This window comes from Notothenia coriiceps, unplaced genomic scaffold, assembly GCF_000735185.1.
Source record: "Notothenia coriiceps isolate Sejong01 unplaced genomic scaffold, NC01 NC01_scaffold00032806, whole genome shotgun sequence".
NCBI lineage: Eukaryota > Metazoa > Chordata > Actinopteri > Perciformes > Nototheniidae > Notothenia > Notothenia coriiceps.
Genome location: NW_011365507.1, coordinates 206,241 through 234,181, shown reverse-complemented (window position 1 = coordinate 234,181; position 27,941 = coordinate 206,241). Strand labels below are relative to the sequence as shown.

Sequence of the window (27,941 nt, the reverse complement as noted above, 5' to 3'; positions counted from 1 at the left end):
CTCCCAGAAGAATAAGTGTGTTTCAGAGAAAGAAACGACAACACAAAAATAACAGACAGACATTTTATTTGATGAATGATTGACCCAAACATGCCCCAGTGAGGGGTTGAAGTTGGACATGTGAAAAGGAACTTGACTGTTTCGCACAAGAGTGAAACAGCAGAACAATGGGAAGTGACACAGACAGAGCTATAAATAAGAGAAGGACTGGTTTCTATTGCATTTAGTTTGATTAAATAATAAGCCAGCTAGTGTGACAGCCATGTGAAGCGCAGATCTGAAACTACTACTTGAGACTTTTCGTCAACTTCTTGTAGGAAGTCGTGTTTTTCTCCCAAAATCATGTGAAAGCAAACATAATGGATCTTAGACAAAGATTACATTTCAACATTTAAAAGTGACCTCACCAATCATTTAGTACAATGGAAGGTCATTCATGGGAGGGTTTCTGTTGTTTCCTAGGTTACGATGTTAAGGAGTTCTCTTTTTAAGACCCACATTGACTGGGAATCACCTTCTTCTGACCATTAATGCTGGCAGCATTCACTGCCACATATGATGGAATGTTAACTTGTTTCTTAAAGCCTTGACCAGCAAGGTCTTCAGACAAAGACATTAGTGAGAGGACAGACAGCTTCACAGAGCAAGCAGCCGGAGCAGCATCATCTGGCTGTACACCCAGAGGAGTCAAGGGAGAACCTTTTGGGAAATACACCTATTTACTTCATTGCAGAGATATGGTCATTCTAAGCAAGAATGCAAACAGGAGCTATGACCAAAATGTTACCCACAATGTTTCTTTTACAGTTGACAGAGAGTGTGTGAGGGCGCTTCATGACCCCGACGGTCCCGCCCTCATAGCTCTTCTTCTGTCTTCACCTGAACCATGTTGGAGGGGCTGTCCTGGGCCTCTGCCTGCGGAGCCTGGCTCTCATTGACAAGCATGTTGAACTGCAAGTCGCTGTAATGGGAAAAGTCCTGAGAGTATGTGCTAAAGTTCTGGTTTAAGTTCAAATCCAAGTTTGCAAACGAGAGGTTTGCATCGGGCCCCTGCTCAAAGCCAGAGGACAGGGACATGTTGAAGCTCGGGTCGGAAAGCATTTCCCGCAGTTCAGGTATTTCTAGCATCTGGTTGATGATTATCGCTGTGTCGGTGTCGGAGTCCTGGGGCTCGCTGTACTGCATCTCCTCTAGAGCGAAGATCCCGGGCTGGGGGGCACAGAGCCGGTCCTCCGGGGGCATCATGGTCTGAGGCTGCGGGAAGTGAAAGGGCTGCTCCGCTGCAGGGGCCCCGTCTGCTGTAGGAGAGGAACAGGTTGGGTTAGGGAGGAAATCAAAACGTAATGAAAGGTCTGGTATAAGGTAGAACACTTTAAACTTGGATCAGGACATGAGATGATATCTAAAGACTAAGATAAATGTAGTTATTTCAAGACATTTCAGTGATAACAAAACCTCCTTAAGTGTAATATATTAAAATAGGAATATAGACACATCCTGTTAATTGGGAACACCTAGCTAAAACGAATGCAGTCTAATAAATACTGCTATACATCCTACCTTTCATAAAGAATATATTTGTATTCTACCTTAGTATGTGTAGAAATATATATATATATCAGGGTATATTTGCATTTCTTTAAAAAGTGTCCAGAGCTGACAATCACCTTGAATACAGATTTGTGCCTTAAATATGAATTAAATAAGCTATAACACAATTATAATAAGAACATTATAGTCACAGTAATTGTATATGTGACTTCTGTGCCTACATTTAGTGTGAACATAGAAGGGGCAGACTCTGGTCATACATGAAGGCAGATTTAAACATGTAGTGTAAGTTACTAACACACATCTTCTCAGCTTTAATACAACAGAGCCTTTGTTAATATAATCAGTATCACCTGTGCTTTACCTGCTGTGACAAGTCAAAATGCTAGCTGCTAAAAATACAAAAATGTCAAACGGACACAAAGACTTCTTGCTTCATTGAATCAGTTCACCTCCACCTGCCTCCAGAAGAAGTAAACATGAAAGAAGGATCCATAAATTGAAAGTAAGAAAAGTCTTTCAGGCCTCACCTGTCCCACACGACTTCTCTCTGAAGCTGATGTCTGACTTTATCTTTCTCTTCCGTTTCACCTCATATGGATCTGAAAAGAGGAAATAATAATTAACCTGATGTTTTTTGTTTCGGCCAGTAAGATGATCTGATGCTTTTGCTTCACATCAAGTAAACCGCCCTACAGACAGCGCTGACTGACCCGGGTTGTGCGGCAGGTACGTGAAGGTGATCGACTCGCTCTCCATCTGGTCCGAGAGCCGCCGCAGGACCACGCTGACCTCCACCTCCTCCGTGAGGTCCTGCTCCTGGTAGGGCGGGGTCTTGAACACGATGGCGATCTGCCGGTGCACGTCTGTCTGCGCAAACTCCCCGCACGCCTTCCACGAGCCTCGCCTGAAGATGATCTCGATGTCATCTGTGGATCAACGGCACGCAAAGCCAGGGCCATCAAAATCAATGAGAGAAATACTTCCTAATTTTGAAATAACAGTTGGTTACAGAATATCAGGTTACGCATTACACAAAGAGGCATAACATTATATTACCACTTCTGTGTGACTTCCCTTGCTTCAAGTTAAGTTCATGTTACAGGGTAACAGGAACCCCTTTCACTACAAAGGTCCTGCGGTAAATACCCACATCATTTAAAGGCAACTCCTGAAGCTCTGTTGTATAAAAACACTGAATGAGCTTCCACATAAATGACAAAAGATGCAAAGGCCGCTAAATACACACGGCTGAATCACGTGATGTAGCTCTGCTGAATCAAAAGGGAAAGCGTGGTCGACTTAAAATGATGACTCAAGGATTAAAAAGAAACAAAGTCATCAAAAAATGAACATAGAAATAAGCTTTATAGAATTGGCCTCTGCCTAAATAATACACAAAAAAAAAAATGTAGTTTATCCTCTAAATCAGGGGCGTCAAACTCAAATACACAGTGGGCCAAAATTAAAAAATCGGTACTAGTCGGGGGCCGGACTGGTTCAATGTTTATTGAATGAACTTATTGCACATATTAAACCTGGAACTAACAAAGCTTAAATGATTGCCTATAAAAACAACATTAAATAATCAGTTGCATTCATTTCTTATGGCTCTATCTGCAGCTTTTCCGGAGTCATTTCTTATGATTACATTTTTCCACAGACCAACAACAGCTTCAAAGAAACTATTTCCCTCAAAGAAAAACCAAACATGCCCTGTTGTCATGAGAGAAAAAGTGCAGAAGGAAACATCCATGTAAACTCAGTGTGCTGCTCTGTGATGCTAGTTCAAGCCAGATACTTGGCATCTCATCTTGGGTTCAAGTTCATCAATGTTTGGGGTCAGGCTCTGAGCTGAGGAAATCCTCAGGATGGAGTGAATGTGTGCGTGCAATATACCGGCGGAACAGATCTAATAGTAATTAAAAATTATCCTGCGGGCCGAAATTAACTCCACCAAGGGCCTGATTTGGCCCCCGGGCCTTGAGTTTGACACATGTGCTCTAAATGCCGTTTGGACGTTCACAAATATAACACAAATAAACGCCCTCTTACCTTTCTGCACTTTGTCACACAACATGTAGATTTCCGTCTTGCCGGCGCAGGAGCCTGTGTACTGGTTAAAACGTCCGATCTTCAGCTGAGATGTGGTCGTGGCCTCTGTGAACAAACAAAACACGACAACGGGTGAGAATCAGGAAACACATGGTTGGTGCGGTGTAATCAAGAGAGTGTGTCTTACTCTTGTCATAGATGGGGTTGGACAGCACTGGGCTGAGACAGTCCTTCCCCCCGTCGTCCCACTCAAACTCACACTGAAAACACAGACGCACCACGTTCATGTCCATGTCCTCAATGCCCTTTGTGTGACCAGCTGGGGGGGAGGGGGGAAGACACAACAGTCTTAATGAATTTCAACAGCAAGAAAGAGGAAACTGTCATCCATTTTTATTCAAAATGTATTGATGTGTACAAACTAGGGCCGGGACTCGATTAAAAAAATTAATCTAATTAATTACAGGCTTTGTAATTAATTAATCGCAATTAATCGCATTTTTAATCGCATATAAATATTTGACCTGAGAACAGTGAGAAGCAATTTTTTTCACATGGATTTTAGTATACCATTGAATAATGACTGAATACATAAGCTTAAGCAACAAANGAGTCGTCAGAGAGAGAGAGAGAGTGTGTGTGTGTGTGTGTGTGTGTGTGTGTGTGTGTGTGTGTGTGTGTGTGTGTGTGTGTCTTTTGCTTCATCTTACTTTGAAAGGGGTCGATATTTTGGCTTCTTCTCTTCTGAAGTGAAACGTCCAGCTCTTTCCTCCTCACACACTGGATCCCAAGGTTACTAAAGCTTCAAGTCCAGAAGACAATAAATACTTACTATTTTGAATGATGGACAATACACCAAATGTATAATGAGGTTACTGTACGAGTCTGAGGAATAAACTGTTTGATAAAAAGTGGCATGTTGATGCAGGAGATGAAAGAGGGATGGGAGGAGCACCTGTGACGTCGGTTGCTGTGAGGGTTGAGCGTGACCACGCAGATTCCTGATCCATTCGGGCAGTCTTTACCCACAAGGCAGTGGGGGTGAGGCCGGTGTGGAGGGTCTTTGGTCACCAAGGAAACAGTAACTGTGACCCTCTTTAAGTGTTCGATGGGACCTTGAATCTGAAAGAGAGAACAGGAAGATTAAATACAGAAGTTCAGGGGAGTCCAAATTACAAGAACACACATGTGTTATTATGATTTATAGGGTGTTGTGCAACATGGCAAGATATTTCAAGAAAACAGAAACAAGAAGGGGAGCTTTCAAATTGAGAAACATTGTGAAGATTTAATAAAATAAATATGAAGAAATACAGAACGTGCGGAGAAATTCAGATGATCTGCCAATCAAAGCCTTCTTTCTGTTCTTCACCCATTGGGTGTTTGTGCATATATTTAGCATATTCAATCTTCTTACTTCTGCATTTGACTCCATTGCTTTTATTTCTATCTATTATAAATGACCTGTTTGTGACAAATATCTGATAACCAGTCCATGTAGTATCAGTTCACCAAAAAGAACGGAAATGCCAAAATGAAATATTAATTAGGGGTTTTACTCAAATATCTACATTTCATTTACATGAATTGCAGAAATCCACAGATTGTTCATTGACAAAATCCTCACACACCTCGTGTTTCCTCTTCGTTGTGTGATATGTATGTTTGTATAACGCGAAGATGAAAGTGTAGTAGTGTTGTCAGAATGTGGGAAGGTGACAAACCGCCCGTCTTTGACCACACCTCGGCTGGGATTTGTGGGGACTTTCTAATTGACTGACAACCCACATCCTTGCAGCTCCACCTTCCTCGCAACAAGGGGTTCAAGTGAACACACCAAACATTATCAACTGTGGTTAAAACTTCTCTAACTGCCACTGAGAACTAGTAAACCCCCTTTAAGACCCAACACGAATTAACAAATGTAAGTTTAATGTGTTTACCTCGATGGCAGGCTGACTCTTGTTGGTTTCGGTGCTGGACGCCCCCGGGATGCTTCCGGCCGAGCGCCCCTCACACTCATAGCGAAACCTCATGCCTCTCTCCTTGGGCTCCTCCACAACCACAAGCTTGGGCTTGTTCAGAAGCCGCTCCAGCATCTCGCTGTCGCCTCCACGGTTCTGAGAGGAAAGACCGCTCGAGCTCTTGGAAGCCAGCGAACACGAGGAGCCTCGACCACGCCGAGAGGAGCTGGATGCAAAAGATCGGGAAGGATGAGCCATCTCTCTGGAAGGGCAGGACGGGGGCTGAGGGAAGGTGCAGGTTGGCTGTGGAGAAACAATAGAACAACATTATAAACGTTGTTATTTATCATTTATCCAACCTGGAAGACCCATTGAAGTTGGCAAATCCTCTTTCATTGGAGACGTGGTCAAGACAGCAGCATAAAAGAGTTTCAAGAGACTAAAGAAACTGTTTCAAATGGCTGGAGCAGAACACATGGACACTTATCAAGCTGAATTCCTACATATTTATAACAAAACATGTAGCAACTTCTATTGTGTGCTCTTGAGGCGTAACAATACCCATCAAAGGAAAATGTCATTACCTGCTACTCTATATTTCTACACTGCCAAATTATAAAACGTTTCCAGTTTTTTGACCACTCAAACAGCTTTTAGAACCCCGTCCCACGTTCACCTATTCACACACACAATTAGAGCTAGAAGGGGCCACCGGATCACAGCAGAGATAAACACACACACACACACTGTCGGGTATTCGTTTGGGAGCAAAGGGCTAGCATTACCATTTCACACTTAGATTAATATTATTAAAATATATTTAGATTAATATTTTTGATAAAAAGACCCAACAATACCCAAACTTCTGATATACGCAAATAAGACATTATCTAACTTTTGTTGAATTTAGGAGGAATACAGGCGCTAATAGCTAGATGACAAGGTAGTCAAATAAACACCTAAATGTATAAGCCAATCTCTTGGGGTCATACTTATTATGGATTGTTATCAGTTACAACAATGACCTTGTAAACATTTATTTCAGGGTCAAATAAGTAAATGATACAATATTTGACATGCAATAAAAATGAAATTAATGAATAACCTTCCAGTAGAATCAGAAAACATAAACTTACAATCAGAGACAAACATAAAGTATATATAAGATAAGCTACCATTCTAGCAGATAACACTGAAGGTGAAGCATTGTGCATGTCTGAAGTGAAATGAAACATCAAAACTGAGTCACTATCTTCCTACCCTTCTTGTCTCTCTCTCTCAATGCAACAACCATGCGCTCATTTGACTCCTCCTTCGCTTCAATATCTTATTTCCCCATACACCACAGATACCCTATTTTCCATCCCCCTCAAGACTCTTGCATGTCTCTCATGCTGCTTTTACTTTCTCCATCTACAGCCTCTGCAGGGCTCCCTTGCTTCAATTGTTAAGTTCTGTTCACTTAGGTCTCTGAATGGGTTACACGTGACGTAAAAGGAAGAATATATAAAAACACACTAAAGTATTACGTTTATCTGAAGCATCAATGTAACGACAGATGAGAAATCAAACCTGTAGGGAACAAAGAAGAATAGAAGTTGACTTCTCTGTCACCTGTGAAGCAGAAACTGAGGCTGAGAGCTCATTAAACTGCAGCAGAGATCTGGGTGATGCCTCAGCATGAGATCATGCTTCACAATATCCGGTCAAGAAACAGACGTCTGTTGTCAAAGCCTGGCCAAACCTGTTAGCCTGAAAACACTGGAGCTAAACAATAGCCTGGCAGAGTGAGCAGCGAACAGGAAATAGGAAGTCAGCTCAACCAATCGACCAATTGAAGAAGCGTCTCAGGAAGAAGAATGTGAACTTTCACCCCTTGGTGGGTTTGGCTTGTAAACAGAAAGGACGTCAAACAGAAAAAGGGAGTCATATTACAGTTTTTCCATCCACTCCTCCTCTCTCTCTCTCAGCCTCCTCCCACAGAAAAGCATGCGGAGGAGGTGTGTCAGCCTCTATCACAGCTGCAAGTCCCTCTTAACAAACACTATTTGAATACAAAAACCCCCATTTTTGCAATTTCACATGCAGATCCTTTGCTAATAAAGACTTTATGCTGTCTTCTTGTGCCTTACATTAAGAGCTCTCTGAGATTGCCACAGCTTCACAGCAGTGTCATCAGATTACAGATTACAGATTACAGATTACTTCAGAGCTGTAAACCACGTGTTTTATGGTAAGAGCCCGAGCAGCCTGAATATTCCTCTCAACAACAACCAGCCCTCTGCAGGCTACACGTGTACTACACTGCAGTGAATTACACCAACATTAAATCCATACAACAAATACTTTTTCACTAATATAAGTACGCCAGAATGGAGCTTCCTCTTTTGTTCAGTTTATTATTCACAAGCATATTCAATATCAACATAAGGGCAGTAAGGACTAAATAACATTGAGGTGTAAACATTTGTTTGTGGCTGCATAAACAAAATGTGGGTATATTCTAGGTGTGCAACAAACACTTTTTCTCAGCGGTAAATCTGCAGATTCTTTAGTTGGTCAATTGGTGAATCTTTAAATAGTCAGAGAAAATTGTGAGAACTGACATCAAGCTTCAAGAGCTCAAGGTAACAGTGTGAACTGAAGGCTTTCCTATACTTTAAGGCTAATCAGATACATTACAAAAACAAAGCAACAAAAACGTGTGTTTGAGAATCTGGAATACTTATATCCATGTTCTTTTTGCTCAATATTTCACTTAAAGAATAATAACGTTTGTGAAACTGACCATTTGTTTTGAATGAAGTCTATGTTAGATAAGGACAAGCTGTGGAAAAGCCATTGGTCTGGCAGACAGAGTAAAATGGTAGACTTTCTATTAACGGTCTAAATTATTAGTAATAAGTCTTGACATTAAGGCAACATTATGCTTCTCTAACTGTGTTTACAATATTTAATAATAAGAGGTCTGTATTGTATATAATTTAACTTTATCCGAGTGTTATAAAGGCCTGTTGTCGCCCCATTTGCAGTTGAGCCAGTACTCTGGGTGTTGCCTACAGTCATTTTGGGAAATGAAGGAAACCTATAACTGAGAAACAACACAAATGACTACACCACAGTTTGACAGCACACCACAAGATGTGTTTTAATCTCTCACCTGACACGCGGTGCTTCTCGCCACCAGCACGGGCTGAGAGGACGGAGAGGAGCTCTGCCGGAGCAGCCTGTGGTTCTGAGGCTGGCAGAGGTCAGCAGGAGGAGCGGGGGGGCCGGGCAGGAGGGCTCGCAGCCGCTCTCCCTCGTCCTCTGTGATGATCTCCACAATGAGGTCTGGAAAATAATAATATTTTTAATGAAAACTTCATAGCTGATGATATACAACAGAAGGATATAAAGACGGTAAAACATCCAAAAATAAGAAGGAACTCTGCTGATGAACTAGTATAAAAGGACATGGTAGTAACATATTTAGTATCTCTAAGGACTCATCATTTAACGCATATTTTAGGGTTTTCCACTAGTTTTTCTTACAGCTTACACATACATCAGAAAAAAGGTTTTCCTGGTTAACCAGGTTAAATAATTATTAAATCTGTGTGTAAGTGCCATTATTTAATGAGTGTGATTTATATAGACACCGGCAATAAATAATAATGATATAATAACCCTGTGTGTTTGTATTTTGTGTATATATTTATTTCTGTGTTTATTTCTTTTTGATGTACTGTATATGATCAAGCTTAAATTGTTATATAATTCACACTATCCATTTGTTTCTATATCAGGACACCAAATTGTCCCGCCAATTACCAAAACATATACATATGATGTGGTAAACTGTTTCAGCAGTGATGTTGCCATGGTTACCAGAACATAAAGCTCATGCACACTGATTTCCACCTGCGGTTGAGGTGTAAGATGTCAGGGGCTCCACACTCACACAGAAACTAGTTTCCTGCAGCTAAGATGGTCACAATAGTACCACAGCAGAGATTATGATTTTTTTTGACAATAAAAACAAATTAAAATACTAGTAGTCCTACATTACAAAAATAATAGGTAGATTTATGAATTCTTAAAATAAGTTGCAGGCTTAAATGCAAACAATTTCAAACATAAATAGAACAATGTTTAATAATGCTGTTTAGCTTGCTGTTATTTGGTCTTGTTTATTATTATGTTTCCACTGGGCCTCCTCACTAGCCTGATGTCACATTAACAAATCACAAATGCATCTGTCAGAGCAAATTAAACATGTGCTGCAAATGTGTCAAGTTCTCAAAGTGCTATGAGGAAGCAGAAATAGGCCAGCTAAAGATGACCTGACTTCTCCTTTCTCCATGAGGTTGCAATAACACAAAAAACACATGTGGGGTTTACTATGCGTTTTGGGCAAAAGATAAAATAAACTTACCAAAGTCTGATGGTCCTCGCGGCTCTGCAGGAGACACAGACAGAGTTGTAATAAGTACTACCACTCAGATATGTTACTTAAGAAAAAGATCAAAGTAATCAAAATATACTTGATAGTTATGTCCAACTTCAGAATAATGAATATCATATCACTGGGTTATTATAATCATTGGTGTATTCATGAGTACATCACTTTAAAGTTGCAGCTGGGGAAGGTTAAACTCAACTACTTTATATGGGCTACTGCTGGGCATCTCAACATACAAATATATCACAATCGATCAGGTGATTTTGTGATTGGCTTCAAGAAATTGAAATTGTCAAAGAGAAATTGCTATATTCCTCTGTAAGGAAGCAATAGAGAAGTATTAAGTAGGATCAAATGGAATTACTTTATGTAAAAATCAAGTTGACTACCTCAAGGTTTTACTTAAGTAAACTCGAGCAGGCTGTGTACTTAGCACTGCAAACAGAAATCATCTGAATAAAACCTGTTAAATGTTATCCAGGAGTAAGTGGAGCCAACAGAGAGAGCCGGGTGGGAGTGTTTGTTCCCGGGAATGGGTGTTGGCTGCTCTGCTCTGACAAATCACATGCCTGCCGGTGCCGGTGATGTCAACCCTCTCCCACACAAACACACATACACATAAACACAAACGTCAAGATTAAGACTGAAACCTGTGCCGTTGAAGATGTCCATGCCTTTCATCGCATGTGAGTTGTCCTTAAGGACCATGAACTCCACCGTCGTGTCCTTGTAGTTATTTCCAAACCGGAATATTTTCGGTATTAGTCTCTGCGGTGAAACTTTGAATAAACAGCTCCGGTAAACAAGGGTAGCTCTAGCTCTAAGCGTGTGTACCGACTGGTGACAGGCAGTTTGACATGTGTTGAAGATGTTGAAAAGCAGTTCACTTCACTTCAGTGGTTCCGCAGCAGCTTCGCTGATTGGCTGCTTGGGGTCGGAAACCCCCTGAACGTCACACGTCACCTCCCACAGGAAAACCCCCGCAAACACACCAGGTGCCGAAAAGCAGCTTTATTAAGACTGCAGGTGCCGTACTGCAGCTTTAATAAGATTCATGGGTAGTACTTATGTCACTATTCAAAACCCACAAAAGGTGTTGTTTTAGATTTTTACATAAAGTTTTCGCATTATCGAACGTCACTGCATGCATAATTTGCAAATAGTTCAATGCCGCACGCACGCGCGCGCGCACACACACACACACACGATTGTTATCCTGGTTGCATCATGCCACTATCCTGCTGCTGCTCCTGTTTCCGAGAAACTGATGGAGTGGTGGGAATTTCTATTTTTTTCATGAATATTAACAGATCAAACTTCCCCAATAAAATGTCTCCACGTTTAGTTACTGCCCTAAATACAGTGACGTGTTACTGCTTATATTTGAACTATCAACTTTTTGCTAAATAAAAGACCATTTGCTCAAGGTTGTGCAGCGCAACGGTGACACCTGCTGCTGACACAGAGGACAGGCGGTTTAATGGAAATGGAAAGCGAAAGTTGAAGCGTTTAGAGGAAGCAGTGACTCAGCAGGGACAAAGAAAAACAAATACAAATAAATCGGCTTTTCTCTGCTAGAGGGTGTTACAGAAAAAGGAGTTTTCAACCTGGCAGATCATTCACCTGTTAAAATAGACCACACAAATATATATTTTTTATTCGGAATATATGTTAGGATATAACCTATTTGGGACTATTTAAGTCAAGGTCAAGTGAGGACAACACACCGTTTCTGCAGATAGTTCAATTAGGTGTAACACTCTTAAACATGCGTTTATGACCTGGTAGATTTTACTTTTTTAACTAAATAGGCCCCACTGTGTTATTAGAAATACGTGGACAACCATGTTCAAACCAGGTTCATCAGCCCTGTCCGAGGATTCAATTGACTGTTACAAGTTAGACTTCCAAAAAGTCACTGTGTTGCATTGCAAACATATCTAGAACATTTAATATTTTGTGCCATAGATACTCCATCCTGCCTTTCCACAGACACACAGTGAAGAGGACTGACTATGCCTTGTACATTTAATAATTGCAATTAACTATTTAAGACTGAAGATCTGCAAGACTTTTTCCATAATTAATTATTTGAGTCACTTTTCCAAGCAAAACAGGGTTTTAATCCTGTGATTGAAAGTTTTGTTTGTTATTTTTATTTCTTGTAAATGTAATCTTTAAAACAAATTTTAAGTCATCACCTTTTGACCTTTGGATGAAATTATGATGCTATTATTCAGTTTTATGACAAAAGAAAAACTCATGAGTGAAAATAATTGATATGATTTTGAACATTTTCATGAGTTTTAAAACCTTTCAGGGAGAACGAGCAAAGACCTCACTATATATGCATGCTTCACAAGCACACACAAACTAGTTCCTGTAACATCAATAGAAATGATGAACTAAGTTTCAGGCAAAAATATCATTCTTGAACCGTGAAAGGTAAACATTTGTAATAGAAACATCAAGAAAGCATTGCATAGACATTTTAAATCACACTTGAATTTTACTATAAACATGAATGAATCAAAATGTACCAACATGGAACCCTCTTTCTTTCAGGACTTACAGCACTCAAAATTAAAACAAGAGACACTGTAATTCTTCCAGCCACACCTGACACTCTCCACCGTGTCCGTCTAGGTGATGGTTCGAAATGTGAACGTGAAACAATTTGGAAATCAGACGTTCAGCCGAGGGTTGAAATTAAAATTAGACTTGTAAATTAGCTATTGTTAGACAGATTTGACATAGGCATTAATAACATGACAAGCTGAGACTCTGTACAGTTTGAGGAGATACAAAAGAATGTTTCAGTGACTAAAAAACAAAAATCAAGTCATTGACAATATTAATATATTTATATTAATACCAACAAGGCTGTTATTTTTTATGTTCAGCTCAGAACATTAAACATTTGTTTAAAATTGAGGGTAGTAGTCACTGTCTGGGTAGTGTCCTGTAGGGTCGTCCATCTTGTTTCCAGTCACCACCTCCTCTTTTCGTAACTTCTTCGTGGCTCAGGATCTTTCCAGTTTCCTCCAGCACCACTAACCAGTTTACAGGCATCTGAACACGGTGCTCACATGGAATGAAAAGAAAAATTCACAAGGAATCTACACCAAAAAAAAAAAAGCTGCCCGGGGCCTCTTTTCCACTCGTATAAAAAAAAAAAAATGTAGTATGACTGCAACCAGTTCCCTTCCAAACCTCTACTCCAAGACATTGTTACCTCTGAAAAATCAAACAGAATACAGTACATCACGTTTGGTTTTACTTCACTGGAACTGCAAAACGAGAGGGCGGGGAACAGAAATAAGAATTTAAGTTTACACTGAATATGATTTCTCTGTGGATGCACACAGAAATCACAGGGAACAGTTGAACTGCATTTTTTTTTGTAGTGGTGTCCATAACTACTGAACGAAAAATCCACTTCCTGCCTACATTTCAAGTCCTCTTCGCCCCAGCACTGAGGGTAAGGGAGGTAAATAATGGCGGTGTCTTGCTTAATCGTTCTTCTTCTCCCCATCTGGTTTGTCTGTGACGGCGGCGACGGGAGCGGCGTCCGTCACTGCCGGGTCGTCCGTCACTGCCGGGTCGTCCGTCACTGCCGGGTCGTCCGTCACTGCCGGGTCATCTGTGGCGTCCATCATTGCCAGGGGGTCCGTCTCTATCGGGTCGCCCGGCTTACGCTTCACTCCGCTGGTGCCAAACTCGTTGAACCTGTTGGGATCAACCCGGTAGATCCAGCGCTGGTAAAGATAGATGAAGAACACCACATCTGCAGGAGAGGAAACACAGGTTTTGTCCAAAAAAGTATACTTTCAAGAAACTATTCCCTCATTAACAATATGTCATCAAGTAAAACATCTACTTAGTTGTAAGGGGTAAATGTAGTCCTTAAGTCAAAATCAAACTTTAATTTATTGCTTTATGTGACGGAGACATTGTATTTTAATTCTATAGCTGGAAATATGCCAAAGTTAGCCAGAAAAGGCTAAATGTGTCATTCCCAGGCTAGAGCTGTAGAGATTAAATCAATTCTTTGTCAATTTTCTAATAAAAACCCTCACTGTTTTAGTGTTCACAAGTTTGATTTGTAGTGGTAATAACCAGGCTGTTCATCTTGTGAAGAAGGATGGCAGTTGGCAGTGTTGCAGTAATTGTGTAAAAATTAGGACTTTCAAGTTAACGCGTTATTAACGCAAAAAAAAAATGAACGCAAATTTTGTCCGGAAGATTTAAACTTTAACGGACATGTTGACCGGCGGAAAAAAAATTCTAACGGGAACTCTGGGGTGTGTGTATGTGTGTCGCGAGCGAGCGAGAGAGAGAGAACGCGCACACCTTATGTGTATTGTTAGCATCTGGCGCTAGCTAGGTGCGCTAACGGATATAAGGAGCTGTTTTAAAACAGAGGAGCGACATTTCGCCAACAACTGCGCCGAGCACTTGACTTTATGCAGGTAGCCAGACAGTGGGACATTGTACGAAAAGTCAGCACACTCAGCACGGATAGTGCGCGCAACATGATTGCAGCGTCCAGGCAGCTCCCGTTCGAGCATATGCCTTGAGTTACACAAAGCTCCAACACAGTGTGTGTCTCTCCACACACACACACACACACACACACACACACAGTATTGGTATGAGAGAGGTTCCAGGTTGAATTGAGGCAAATATTTGTAATGTTCAGAGGTTGTTGTGTTTAATATTCATGAGAATATTTGTCATTGTTCAAATGATAATAAACAAACATTTGCATAAAGCATATTTGTCCACTCATATGTTGATAAGAGTATTAAAAACTTGAAAAATATCCCTTTAAGGTACATTTAGAACAGACAAAAAATGTGCGATTCACTATCGACAATCATGCGATTAAATATTTTAATTGACTGACAGCCCTAGCAAAAATGTGTATAATGCTCATGAGCAAGCTGCACTAATGCAGAGTTCACATTTTATGGGAGGTAGGTAACTTATAACTAGAATATAAAATGTTAAATTGTATAAACTCATACATTTGTTCAACCTTTTTTAATCTAGTAAAATACATGTAGATCAGCGAGTACAAACCATCTCTGAGGCATCCTATCCTGTACATCATGGGCATCTTGATGACGAAGGCAAACAAGTCATCGATGAAGGTGTTGAGAGCCTTGTAGGTGAGCATCCTCCATGGGAGGTGGGCCACAGACTTCATCTTGTAGTTGATGAATAACTGCGGCGTCATTGTAATGAAACCTAACACCCAGAACAGAGAGAGAGAGAGAGAGAGAGAGAGAGGAAGCACTGGTTAGAAACATTTTTACACCAGAGGCAATTTATTAGACAACAGGCGACATGACGGAGTCTATTAATACACAGTGCACTAGCAGAGGCTATTGGGAGTTGGATATGTAACCATGATGCAAGTGTGAAAACATCCACTTAGAGACAGGATAATTAAGTGAGACAATTATATAATCAGCCACATCTCTGGCCTTTAAATATGATGTAGATGGACAGGAGAATATATCAGGGTAAAATCAATTATACATTAAGAGACTAAATATAAACATTATTTCAGAGGGAGGGTTAATACATATACAAGAAAATATGTTGAATTTTCCTGGTGCATTTACTACTAAAAATAGTGTTTGTGTGCTGCTTTATCAAATCCATGTTAACAAAATCTGTAAAAAAAAGATTTAATCCTATACATCATCTACCCATCATATATTTTCAAAACACATTTTAGGCAACCACTGATAGCCATCTGCAAAAACTCATTTTTAACTTCTATATTGTTAGGATTCATTTTCTGTTAAAAGCTTTAAAGAGATCCAATATTTGAATTGAGGTAATAACATGCCGTATAAAAGAGTGTTCCCAGCCTCATTTCATATATATATATATATATATATATACTAATACATATATATATATATATATATATATATATATATACTAATACATAAACCGGTAAATTGCAGATGCATGTGATAGTTTTCATTCTTATATATTTGACTTACCAAAGGTTAACAAGAAGCCATAGAGCATGCTGAGTACCCAGGAGTACCAGCCTTTGTGCTCTACGTACAATATACTGTAGACCGCATAGCAACCGAAGATAGGGTAGAGCAGCCACGACAGGTACCTGAAGGCCATCTGTTCACAAGAGAAAAGTGGGCGGTCAGACAGGGTTATAAGAAATTGACTTACAAAAGCAAATCAATTAGTGTTATTTTAAACAAGACATGCTTATGACATTTGATCAACCCCAACAGAGACGTGAGCATTTAGCCTTGCCCTTTTGCTCAAATAACAGGTGCCTCATATGTGATTTACATATTGTCCCCTAAATGTCGTTTTGAAAGCAGGGTCCTCTGAATGTGACCAATGTGAAGAGTGCAGTCTTGGTTAAACTTACGTCGTCGAAGATTTTGGTTGAAGACTTCACATATGTTGACTTGTCGTTGAATTGCAATCTTGGAATCAGCCCCAAAATTTTGTTCTCTCTGTCCAACTGGAGAAAGATAAACACAGATGGTTACTGGAATATAGTTATGAGGGCACAACAAGAAGCAGTTATGTACAGATACACCGCGTGCGGAATTGCAGTTGGAAAAATACACACATTCAATGGTTTTGGGATTAATGCAAGTACACAACTTGACCACTGATATAGAAATGTGATCATTTAAATGCAATAAAGTTACCTTTTTATACAGTTAAACCAACAAACTTATGTATGGTAAAAAACAAGTGTTGCTCCGACTTACTTTGACGTCCATGACCTTGGTGATCTTCCACAGGTCAATAAGAAGGCCGATGAAGACGCTGACCTGCACCACGAAGTTAGTTTCGTTGTCCAGGATGTACAGCAGCACAACCCCAGACTGAAAGACTCCAAATATGATGGAGCGCACTGAGAGGCCTTCGAGAGACTGTCGGCTGTTCCAGAACTGGATATCTGAAGAGGAGATGGTGGTGAGGGGAAGACAAACTAAGTGTGAAGTGCTCAATGGAGACAGGCTGTTGGGAACTTACCATTCTTGAAGGCAAGGAACTCAAAGATGCTGTGCACAATGGAGACAACTATGGTGATTCCCAGCAGGTAAGGGTTGGTTTCCAAAAGGGCCGTCTATAAAAAAAAAAGAAATAATGTTTAGAATCTGAAAATACTGGCTACTTTGTGCTCAAACCACACATCTAGACAATAAAGTTGTAACAAAGAAAATCATTCCAATAAAATGGGAAAATCGCATAATGATACAGCATACAGCTCAGGTTTCATTTTATAATACCCTATCAGTTATTTCTCCAATGTATTTTGCAACTCAACCTTAAGGTGCCTAAAAGCAAATCTGCATTAAATAACTAATTCCACGTCACCACATTAAGTCTAATGCAATTCGTTTTCTCACCTTGACAGAGTCTTGGTCTTCATCCGACTGCTCGTAGGTGTCGTCTGGTAGGAAGTTCCACGGGGATCGTGCATTTTGGGCGGCGTACAGCTGCCAACGCCACAAGGACAGTGGGCAGTAGGCGAGGCGCAGTGGGAGGGTCGTCAGGGTGTCGTTGATGGGGTAGTAGTCCTTCTGAAGGTTCCAGTAGTCATTGAAGTACACGATGGGATAGTAGTCGCCACTGACAGCATCAAACTTGACATCTAGTCGAAGAAGAACAGAGCATTCAAAAGTCAGGCTTGATGAAACAAAAATAACTTCTTTGCAAACCAGATGAAACAGCTTTTGTAGTTGTGACCTTTTCAAATGTAGCCAATGTGCATAAAAGGCAAGCGTTTCAGTGGAAGGAACTTACGCTGATCTAGAGGAGGGGGAACAGAACCCTTGACCCAGGCGGTGTGGTCGTCCACCATGTTGATGGTGAGGTTGGGGTGCCAGTGAGAGATAATCTCCACGGGACCATGGCTCTCCGCCCGCTGGGAGGAAACACATTTGTTTTAATATTTGACATCTGTCAATATTGATTTGACCCTGATTCATTCTATTTTTTGTATAGCTGTACTGAAGGAACAAGCTGGAATGTATTGCTGATGTGTGTTTGTTGATGTTTACTGTAACTGTAGATAGAGGCTGAGAAAGTGTGATACAGACTATGTAATAATTTGCATGGAAATTAATGTATTTAGTGAACAAACAATTCCATTTCTATTCATAATAGGAACAACACAAAGTCAAATCATTCATATTCTACCAATCACCTAATGTCTGTGATATAGCGGTCAATTTAGCAGTCTAGCATTACATGACAGACAACAACTAATAAGTCAAATTAAACTATGTACCTTGATCACTTCAGGATCCGCTTCCGTCTCTCCCGTTAGCAGATTCTTGGTCTTCATAAACTTTCTTCGCTTAAATTTATTCAGCACTGAAATAGTAAACAGTAAGGGTTAACACTTATAAATGATCGAACATTTCATTTAAGTTTCCAATGTATGCGTTTTCTACAAGTGCTTACTTCGTGATGAATGAACTGTTGCCAGTCTGCGATACTGCCCCTTGCGTTTGGGGTCTGGGTGGAATCCAGTTTTAGTGAAGTAGACGTGCATGTATATGGAACCATTCTGCATTAAAAACTGCAAAAACACACCAAACAGGAAGAAGTGTTTTAGATTCAATCATTCTGTTAAGTTATTTGCTAACTATGCTGTGTGTGCTTGACCGTCCACCTCATTTACTGAACTAACTGTTCCCTGTCGGTCACCTCTTTCCCCAGCTGCATATCTCTCATATAGCCCCTCCCCTTCCTCCTCACCTCTGGGATTTCCATATCCTTATATTGCTCGTAACAGCCGTCCCCGTTCTCCCCGATGTTCCAGTCTCCATAGACCAGATCCCTGTGGAACCAGAACAGGGCTTCTGTGTTGTTGAAGTCAGTGAACACCTCATCTGGGGACAAGTACACATACAGGTCCTGTAGGGATGGTGAGAAAATAAAAAGGTGTTTATGATATATCAGAGACGGGGGTTGGCTTGTGAGTTGTTCTGAAAGAAGCGATAACACTGGGCTGCTGTAAAACTCTTCAGGGGATCAGAGTGTGAGGGATGTTTAAGAATGAACACCCTCAATTCAATTAAGAACAGGTTGCCATGCAGATAGAGGATATGGACAGAGAGGAGGGTTTAATACCATGAGGGTTTCTTTGGGGAACAGGTTCCTGCTCGGTACGCTGGGGGCCCCGCCTGGAGTGCTGGGGTCAGGAGTGGACGGCCCTCGACGGAACCAGCTGCTGATCGCCCAGATTATGAAGATTCTGAATTGAAAAAAAAAGTCAGGAAAATAAGACTTGGTAAATAGGAAAAAAAAAAAAAAGATAACAATCGTGGGTTGAAAATTGGCAATGTTTCCTTTTAAATGTGTTTGTACATTTTACTGGGTGCCTTATCATAAATTACTTTGAGAACAAAATATTGTTTTAAGACCTTTCCTCTTGATCCATGAAGAGCTGCTGCAGGAAGGCAAAATTAAAAAGGTAGCTAATCTAATTAAACTAACTTTGAGTTTTTAAGGTTGCGTTCTCACCTGCCGGTTGAATCGATCCCTGGTGCGTTTAGGTCGGTGTGAACGCAGTCCGCACCAAAACATAGAAAGCGTAGTATTTACGTGTCACAAGAACGTGGATATCTTCAAAATCTTTAGTTACGGCCCCTACACACGGCGGCGTGCGTTGTCGCTTGCCGGCGGGGGGGGCTGAAACTCGACCAACAACCAATCACATGAATCTCCCACCCCAGACACACAAGCACGTGGTTTGATTGGCTAGAGCTTGCACTGGCATATGATTCGATTGGCTAACGCTTCCGTCGAGGCGTCAAAAGTAGAACATTGCTCTACGCTTTGCTCCCACAATGCAGTTTGGCGAATCGTGACGTCACCCCATTCAAAGTGAATGGGAAGAAGCGTTGAAGCGGCAACGCACGCCGCCGTGTGTAGGGGCCGTTATGTGTGAATACACCCCAAGAGAGGCGCCTTTTCTTACAGAATTAATAAGTGACCTTTAAAGAAACACATTTAGAAGGAAGACATACAATGTTGCATTTTCTATCTGATATTATTTTTCACATGTCTTTTTTTTGTTTATTTTTTACTTATAGGCTGTTGCTCAGTGTAGAGGAAAGCAACTTCGGTCAAGATCTCAGTTTGGCTTTATTTAGTCCAAAGACTCAAAATTATCTAAAAGCAGATTTTTGCCGTTTTAACACATTTCTGTCCTCTGTAGCCAAAGCTACAACTTTTTTTTTTTTTTAAACTTTGTGACGGATGTTAAAAGCTAAATTCAATCACCGCCAGGCAAACTGACAAATCTCAACGAATCATTCGTTAACACTTTTGCATAGGTATGTTTTATATGTGATAGTTTGAAGCAATTTTATTTTCTGTCGAGAATTGTGTGAACTTTAGTTGAACTGTCTAATCATATGGCAATGATGGTAATTTCTGAACAGTAATGTTTACTTATAAAAAGTGATACATTCCCAGATCATAATAATAAATGGGTTTTAAAGTCTTTTGTCAATATACGCAATTCATATGGTTAATTCAATCAAATATTTGCATCTAATAAGGGGACTTGTTATTTCCCTTCAAGGTCTGCTGGTCGGCAGGCAAAGCAGCCGCTTGCCTGAGGCCGGGGAAACCAAACGTAGAGGTTTTATTCAAACTAGTTGCTAAGAAAACTACTACACTGGTACCAGCTCCACACACGCTGAGCTTTGCATGACTAATGCAGCACAAAATAGCCCTTACTTCTTGCTGGGGATTTTGTATGTTTGGTTATACAAACGATAGCCCTAGATATTAATGTATTCTGAAAACTACAGCAGTCTACAACTACAGAGATCTTCCACTGCAGAGATTAGACAAGTGCATCAGATCATTAACTGTGAAATAAAGCGATGATGTTTTACTACTGAAACAATAGTCTGGTTTATCTATGCTGCAATTTGCACAGAAAAAGACGAGACGACCATTTTGTAATAGAGCCAATATGGGTAAAGGCAAGCGACAGACTTAAACCTCTGCACAGAGATCTGAGGCATAGTGGACTTTAGCTAAGTAGCACCCAGATTTTATATGAATTTAGACACCACATGTAAAGTTATATCTGTAGGAGGGGATCTGATGGAAGGGTGAGTCTGCCATATCAAAAGACAAAAAGGGACACTCACCTGAAGAGGACTCCTTTAATGACCTGCCATGCATTAGGTGGTTGTTGCGGTGGCTGCTGCTCCTGAGGATCCTGTGCAGTTTCAGCCGTCTGCACAGCCTCGCCATCTGTCGTTGCAACGGTCCCATTGCTGCTCACCTACAACCATACAGACACACGGTCAGTGTACCCAAAGAAATCCCAACGATGACGGGGCATTGACATTCCATGATCAAGTACAATATCGAACAAGAAAATCTTCACTGGCAATACAAAGGAGTGAATGTGGGTGAACGTGGTGATAAAACAAAAGAATATCAACAATAGGGGAAAGATAAGCCTCAATTTACTGGCGAAACTGGATGTATTTTGTGCATCTTTAAGAAACAAAGGTTTAGATATACGATGATACACATTATATCAGACTTGACAGAACAATTTGAATAACTGAAAATTGCCAAATATTCTCTCACTCCAGCTACTCGAATACGATGAATTGCGGTTTATCTGATGTAAGTTAAATACATTTGCTTTTATACAGATCTGGTCAGAGAAAACAAGCAGTGTTTCCCCTATATACAAATAGCAGTGGCGCTGAAATATGTGTGTTGCCACTAGGGGGCGCCAGCCAGGTACCAAAAATAAAATAATAAGTGGTGACCATTTTTGATTGTTATGTGGATTTGTTGTATTTGTGTTACTGTATGTTCAATAAAGGTGTATTTTGCTCAATCTTGAGACATTGCCAGTGTATGTACTAGGCCTCAAGAGCCTTTCTTGTGCTGGCAGACAACATATTGGCGGGGTGCACTTCGCACGTACTAAAAAATTCCACGCGCTTCGCACTCACATTTTGCTAAACCTTAGCACCGCTGCTATGACTCCATCCTAGGGGAAACACTGAAGCTATTCTACTATTTTATTGAAATCAGTCAAATTTGTCAAAGGTTTGCTTTAGCATGTCAATATGGCCCAACGCCCATGCAGCAAGGCCACATTGTATTCAAGTGACACAATACACAATCCAAGTCAGGAGACTCTTTCCCTATCTAAACATCTAATCTCCCCCATTGTTATGAACACAAGGGAGACCAGAAGTTAGCCTCCAGAAACAACAGTATTTTCCGCTCAGCAGGTTATTGAGGTGCCGAGAAGGCCAAAGATAACTGATTGAACCTTGTAAAGGTTTAGGTTTTCTGATAAGCCACTAACCCAGGACCATCACAAACTGAATTTCAAGGACATCCAGTGGCTCAAAATAGAGCTTTTCATGCTTCCTTGCCTTGTCCTGTTTCGTTTAAACGACACAAATTATATTAGCAGAGACATGTATGTCTCTGTCTCCTAGACTAGAGGGATCAACGTAATAACCGTTAAGCACACAGGTCATTCATATGCTCAACACGAGAAACAGGGGTATCTGTTCCAGCTCGAGATAATAATTTACAATATTACACACTGAGCAAGGATTAACAATTAACCACCTGCTCAAGGTGCAGAGCAAATGCTTCACACCTGTCTGGAAGGAAGAGGGCCAAAAGTTCAGATAAGTCAGTCTTTGACAGAAGCCGAGATTCCTTTGGTAATGTTTATCACACATGGTGACACTATCTCCTACAGCAGGAAGCAAGCTAGAATGCATCATAAGGGCATATCAACAAGCATATTAAAGTCATATTGGATGCATGCGTATCAGTTTATAAAGGCTACAATTAATTTTATCTGGGCTGCAATGCTCATTTTCAAACTTTTAAGATGGTCTTTCCACATCAGACTAGTGTAAAAGGGAAATTCAAATGGATGATATCTTAGAGATGAAAACACTGATTTTATCATGTGTCTTTTGCTCACCGCAATAAAGTTTCACCTGTACCCAGTAGATTTATTAAATCAAAACTGAGAATATAAAAATAACTAAGTAGATTCATTTTTTTCCCACTAGATTAATACCAGACATTTCTCTCAACTGACTCGCCAGTAGCGGGCCTCAAGAGGAACATAATGGCTTCATCGTAAACTAATAATGCATTTATCCTGACATTGCAATTTCATTACAAGAAGAGACAATACGCCAAAAGCTGTAGGCCTATATGTCTTTATTTAACCTAATTCTAGGTTTTGCTGCCATCTTTAATTTGTATGAGATTTATCATTGATTTATCTGCTTTGCAATGTAGTGTAAATAAGAGGCATGACCTGGTACAAAAAAACACAACCTAGATTCTAGATTGAAAAGCTAAACCTTAAAAAGACCAAAACCAACAAGTTTAACCAAATTCTTTAAAGACACATTGGTAAATCATAAATCAAATGATACAAAAAATCAAATGACAGGTCTGTCCTGTGCTTAATAGATTAAAACGCATAATATTTACCTGATCTTCTCTCCTGATCATGTCAATATGTTGTATCACTAGAAATGTTAATAATGTGACAGACTTCAAATTAAAAGGCAAGACAAGACAGACCCGTGGTCTGCCTCTGGAAAGTGATGATTCACTATGACCTCTGGTAACTTGTGACATTTGTCAATCCGGAAATAATTGCTAGATGGAGATGCCGTCCCAATTAACACCAACAACTGTTATTTAACAAATGTATGAGCATTTTCCCAGGGTTAGCCAAATAAATTCGACGATTGCACTTGATTCTTGTCAATGTTACCAAGATGAAATGGCAGATAAAGCTTTGCCGTGTGGCATCCCAAATGAACATGGAGCTTTAAGGTTTCCATGTAATATGTGTAGATGGAGAAGCAGGTGGCTCGCCGTGAATTAGAGATGTGTGAGCTGCTTGAGACCGGCCTGGCAGGAGAAGCCGAGCTGCGTTGTTAAGCTTCAGGCCTTGTGATAGCTAACTGACACTGCAGCAGCCTCACACCGACACACATGGAGTCAACTAATTAACTTGTCACTTTTATGTAATTGTATGTCTTCGGGTGATATTTCCCCGTTAACAACTCGGCTCTCACTCCGCTGACCGGCAGGATTTATCCGCAAACAGGCAGGATGTCTCGGTGAACGGCAGGAGGGGGTCGTTTTAAAACCAACCGGCACTGACAACGTCACTCGTGTACCGATCGGCAAGAGGTTTAAATGTTAACGGTCCCCCACTCCACTGTCAAACACATAAAAACTGCCCTTTCTCCTGGACGAAAAATAGATAATAAGGTACTAAGTGTGTCATTCATTTTTTTACCTCGCCGTTGCTGACGATTTCTTGAGCTGCTTCGCTCTCCTGCGTCGCCATCTTCCCTTGTCTCTATCGCGAACACACCACACTGCTGCTGTATGGGAAAATGCGCTGCTTCTCGCGATAGGACAGTATGTAGCGTCATCGCTCTGGCGTTCGTCTTCAGGGAAGTAAAGGAACTACATAAAATCCAAGCGAAATGTTACCTTTTGTTTTTATGACTATTTTCTTTATATTTCTTTAATTCATGTTTTCACTCTGTATATGTACCTATATACTATACTAATACTTTTATATAATGTTTTGATTTTTGAATGAAGGGCAACAATGAATGAAAGTGCATAAAAACCTACATAGACACACTAAAAATACTGCAAAAACGTGTTAATTGTAATGACTGCAGCAGTTTATAAGGAATTTAATTTGTTTTGTATTTATTTTTGATTTGTTCATGTTTGATTTTTATTTAACCATCCATTAATTTGTATAACGATCTTTCTGTCTATAAATCTTATTGGATTAGCAAAACACTATATTTGTGGCAGAACATTTGCAAAATACAAACCCAACCTTACTGTTTTCATGTCACTGTATGTTAAAACAAACTATATAAAGTAAACAACCTCAACCAATTACATGTGAAATCCTCAGTAATATAATTTAAAAAAGATTTAGACAATGGCCTTTCTGCATGAGAAGTGTATGTTTTGATATTTAAATATACTCGGATGATACAACTTGTATAATACAGAATATTCTGCACACTACGTACTTTCTGAATGGCACCCTGTTCGGTTGTCTTGAATGTAATGTGTAGGCAGTGTGTTTTTTGTTATATTTAACAAAAGCACTTGTTCTTATTGAGCAAAACAAGTTATATAGTGGGTTAATAGTTCAGTTTTGTTGTGTCATACTGCATGTGCAGACAAGTTGACTCAATCTGATACCTTTGTACTGGCAAATCATTTTTATTAATATGCATTACCCTTTGGCACATAGTATCACAAGCACCTTAGAGATTATTTTAGAGAGAAAAAAGAACACTACATTTCTGTATAAGTGGTAATCACATATCTTCTGAAAAAATAAATAAACATTTCTTCTGTAAACTAGAGAGGATGACAAATATGTTAACAGTATTGGAACAGTCAAATAAAAACAAAGCATAAATAAGGCATATTATTCCTTTTTCAGAGCTGTGTTGGGATTACAATGGAGAATGAGTTATATTGAGAGTGATAGTTGTTACTGTTACCTTATTTTTTTTAAATATGACTTATAAATACATATCATTTTCCCATCTGTAAGTATATTTATACTTATAGATGGGAAACACAGGTTTGCTTCTAAATGTAAATCACTTAAACCACCAATCCAAACAAAACACTGTTTTAAAGGACATGAAAAGAAAGTGCTAAAGATTGTACTCAAACTGAATGAAAATCAATGTGTCAGACTTATATGGAACTACATCAATTACAAAAAAACATTGTTAGGTTTGACTTCAATTTAAATAAATAGTTAATTCGAATATAAATGTCACAGTTCTGATTGTTTTCTGAGACATATCTGGGGACTTGAAAATATAGTTTTTATTACCATTTATTCTTAGATTTTGTCATCCATTTGTATACTTCATAGTTTAGTTTAACGTAGAAAACTGTTTGGTAATCTTTCACATTTGGAGCCCCACAATTTAAACTTAAAATACGGTTTTATTTCAGTGGTTCAATAAGAGCAGGACACATTCAGTTGCATACATTTTCATTTTTTGGCAAGAGGTATTCAGTCCGAGAAATATAACTGGGATTTACATATTGTATCCACTTGGAAACCTTAAAATGAGTTTAATCAGATTATATACAAATCATAAAAGAAATATAAGGAATTTAGGAGTTGTTTATTGAGAAATATCCTCCTATACATTTAAAAAATCTCTTCCCAGACATTGTATACATGAAGCTCTAAGTTTCTATGATAACTTTCAGCATATAACAGTCATAAAAAAAATGCAAAAACAGTTATGACAATCATCTTTGTACTAACCGATACAAAAAATCATTGAAGAGAAATTAAATTGGTTTTATAACTGTCAATAGAGGCTTTCAGATTACCAAGATGACTCCCATGTACAGAACATTTGGAAGCAACAGGTACTGCAAAAGCAAGTAAATTAAACTGAAGTGCATGAAGTAAATGACCACATATTGACCTTGTGACACATGCAACTAAACCCCCTTTATTAGACATTGTTGGTGTGATTATCCTGTACCATTCTCATATGTAGCAAACCAGGAGATGTACTACCTGACATTCTCCTCATTCATGTTGTGTAGTGAGAGAGAATCTGAGCATCACAGACCTTTAGACACCATGCTTTGGATAATGCCCCACAGAGAGGCACAAAGTAAAAATACAAAAAACAGAAAATGCATTAGTTATGATGAGACTTTGTATCCTCTCTGGTCGGTGAATGGAAACAGCTTGAGGTCGACACTCACATTCCCGGGCAGAAACACACATTACAGTCCTACATCTCATCGATACCGAAATCCTCCTCAGGAAAGTCTCCCACCGTCACATTTTGGGGCTTCACAAATCCTCCATATTTGTCCTCGCATTCAAAGTATTGCTTGCCATTGACACTGTGGGAAAGCAATTTAAAGAAAGCTAGGGTCAAATGCAAAAATCAAGAACATCATGATCAATATTGAGCATAACATAAAAGAAAAATGGCGCTCTTACGTTCCATTATGCTTTCCCATGGGCTCATCGTACTTCAGACCCACCCAGTAGCCCGGCTTGAAATCTGCTGTTCCTGCAATTAAAGTAAGTGTTATTCACAGCAGGAACTCGTCACAATCGTGAATTCTTCGTGTTCATTGTTTGCTGAAACTTACAAAAGGGAGAAAACGTTTTTTTTTGGATAAAAGTAATTGTATTGACTCAGTACTCAGCAAACACAACTGTTACACAATTAAAGCTTGAGGATGATTTCATTTGAACCAGAGGAAATCAGATGAATAAGAGGACTAATGGCGCGTTTCCACTGCAGCGCGGAGCTCGCTTTAAGCGTGCCGAGCCGTGCGGGGCCGGTTTTTGGTTGCGCTTCCACTTGGCCTAGTTTTGGCCCGGGGCTACTTTTCCACCTTTTTTCTGGCCCGACTAAATTGTGGTTCTATCGAGGCCAACAAACAGGGCTGAGTCGGGCTGAGTTTGCTAAACTAGAGAGAGAATCGCTGTCAAGGGGGCTACAACTACAACAAGATGAACATATTTGACCGTGATTTAATTGTAATACACGTTTCAAAATGATGCCGAAGTAACAACATACTACTGATACCGGTTAGTAAAAACAATGAATTAATGCTTTGACAAGTCTGCAGACAGACGGCAGGCAAAAAACCTTTTAAAATGCGTGATCTTATTATTATTATTATTATTATAGACACATGCATTTCCAAACATTTGGTAAAATGTATTATCTCTTCGATTTACACACGGCATCTATTGCACGTCTGTCCGTCCTGGGAGAGGGATCCCTCCTCTGTTGCTCTCCCTGAGGTTT

General features: G+C 39.9%; 2 protein-coding genes and 1 long non-coding RNA gene across 6 annotated transcripts; all 3 read right to left on the bottom strand.

Moving 5' to 3' along the window:
* Positions 1-49: 49 nt before the first annotated feature.
* On the bottom strand, positions 50-10,883 carry relb (v-rel avian reticuloendotheliosis viral oncogene homolog B). 4 transcript variants are annotated; one of them, XM_010789332.1, is made up of 11 exons: positions 10,665-10,883; positions 9,988-10,011; positions 8,731-8,903; positions 5,550-5,873; positions 4,562-4,728; positions 4,317-4,408; positions 3,794-3,925; positions 3,607-3,711; positions 2,265-2,480; positions 2,082-2,153; positions 50-1,298 (listed from the first exon to the last, which is right to left on the bottom strand). In XM_010789332.1, the coding sequence occupies exons 1-11, from the start codon at positions 10,720-10,722 to the stop codon at positions 856-858; spliced, it is 1,806 nt and encodes a 601-aa protein (XP_010787634.1). In that variant the 5' UTR covers positions 10,723-10,883; the 3' UTR covers positions 50-855. The 4 variants fall into 4 exon arrangements, with proteins under 4 accessions (XP_010787634.1, XP_010787635.1, XP_010787637.1 ...); XM_010789333.1 differs by having other exon boundaries at positions 50-1,295; XM_010789335.1 differs by lacking the exons at positions 9,988-10,011; positions 10,665-10,883 and adding an exon at positions 7,185-7,459 and having other exon boundaries at positions 8,731-8,817.
* Positions 10,884-12,147: 1,264 nt separating this feature from the next.
* On the bottom strand, positions 12,148-24,464 carry clptm1 (CLPTM1 regulator of GABA type A receptor forward trafficking). The gene is made up of 14 exons (XM_010789331.1): positions 24,380-24,464; positions 21,204-21,340; positions 19,165-19,288; positions 18,790-18,948; positions 18,493-18,610; positions 18,317-18,402; positions 17,830-17,950; positions 17,433-17,677; positions 17,056-17,149; positions 16,788-16,978; positions 16,436-16,531; positions 16,038-16,173; positions 15,100-15,267; positions 12,148-13,801 (listed from the first exon to the last, which is right to left on the bottom strand). Exons 1-14 carry the CDS (start codon positions 24,428-24,430, stop codon positions 13,527-13,529), a joined length of 2,001 nt encoding a protein of 666 aa, XP_010787633.1. The 5' UTR covers positions 24,431-24,464; the 3' UTR covers positions 12,148-13,526.
* An 861-nt stretch (positions 24,465-25,325) lies between these two features.
* Positions 25,326-27,208, bottom strand: LOC104961112 (uncharacterized). Its single transcript, XR_800057.1, has 2 exons — positions 27,119-27,208; positions 25,326-27,018 (listed from the first exon to the last, which is right to left on the bottom strand). It is a non-coding gene; the product is annotated as an uncharacterized lncRNA (long non-coding RNA).
* Between the last annotated feature and the right edge of the window lie 733 nt (positions 27,209-27,941).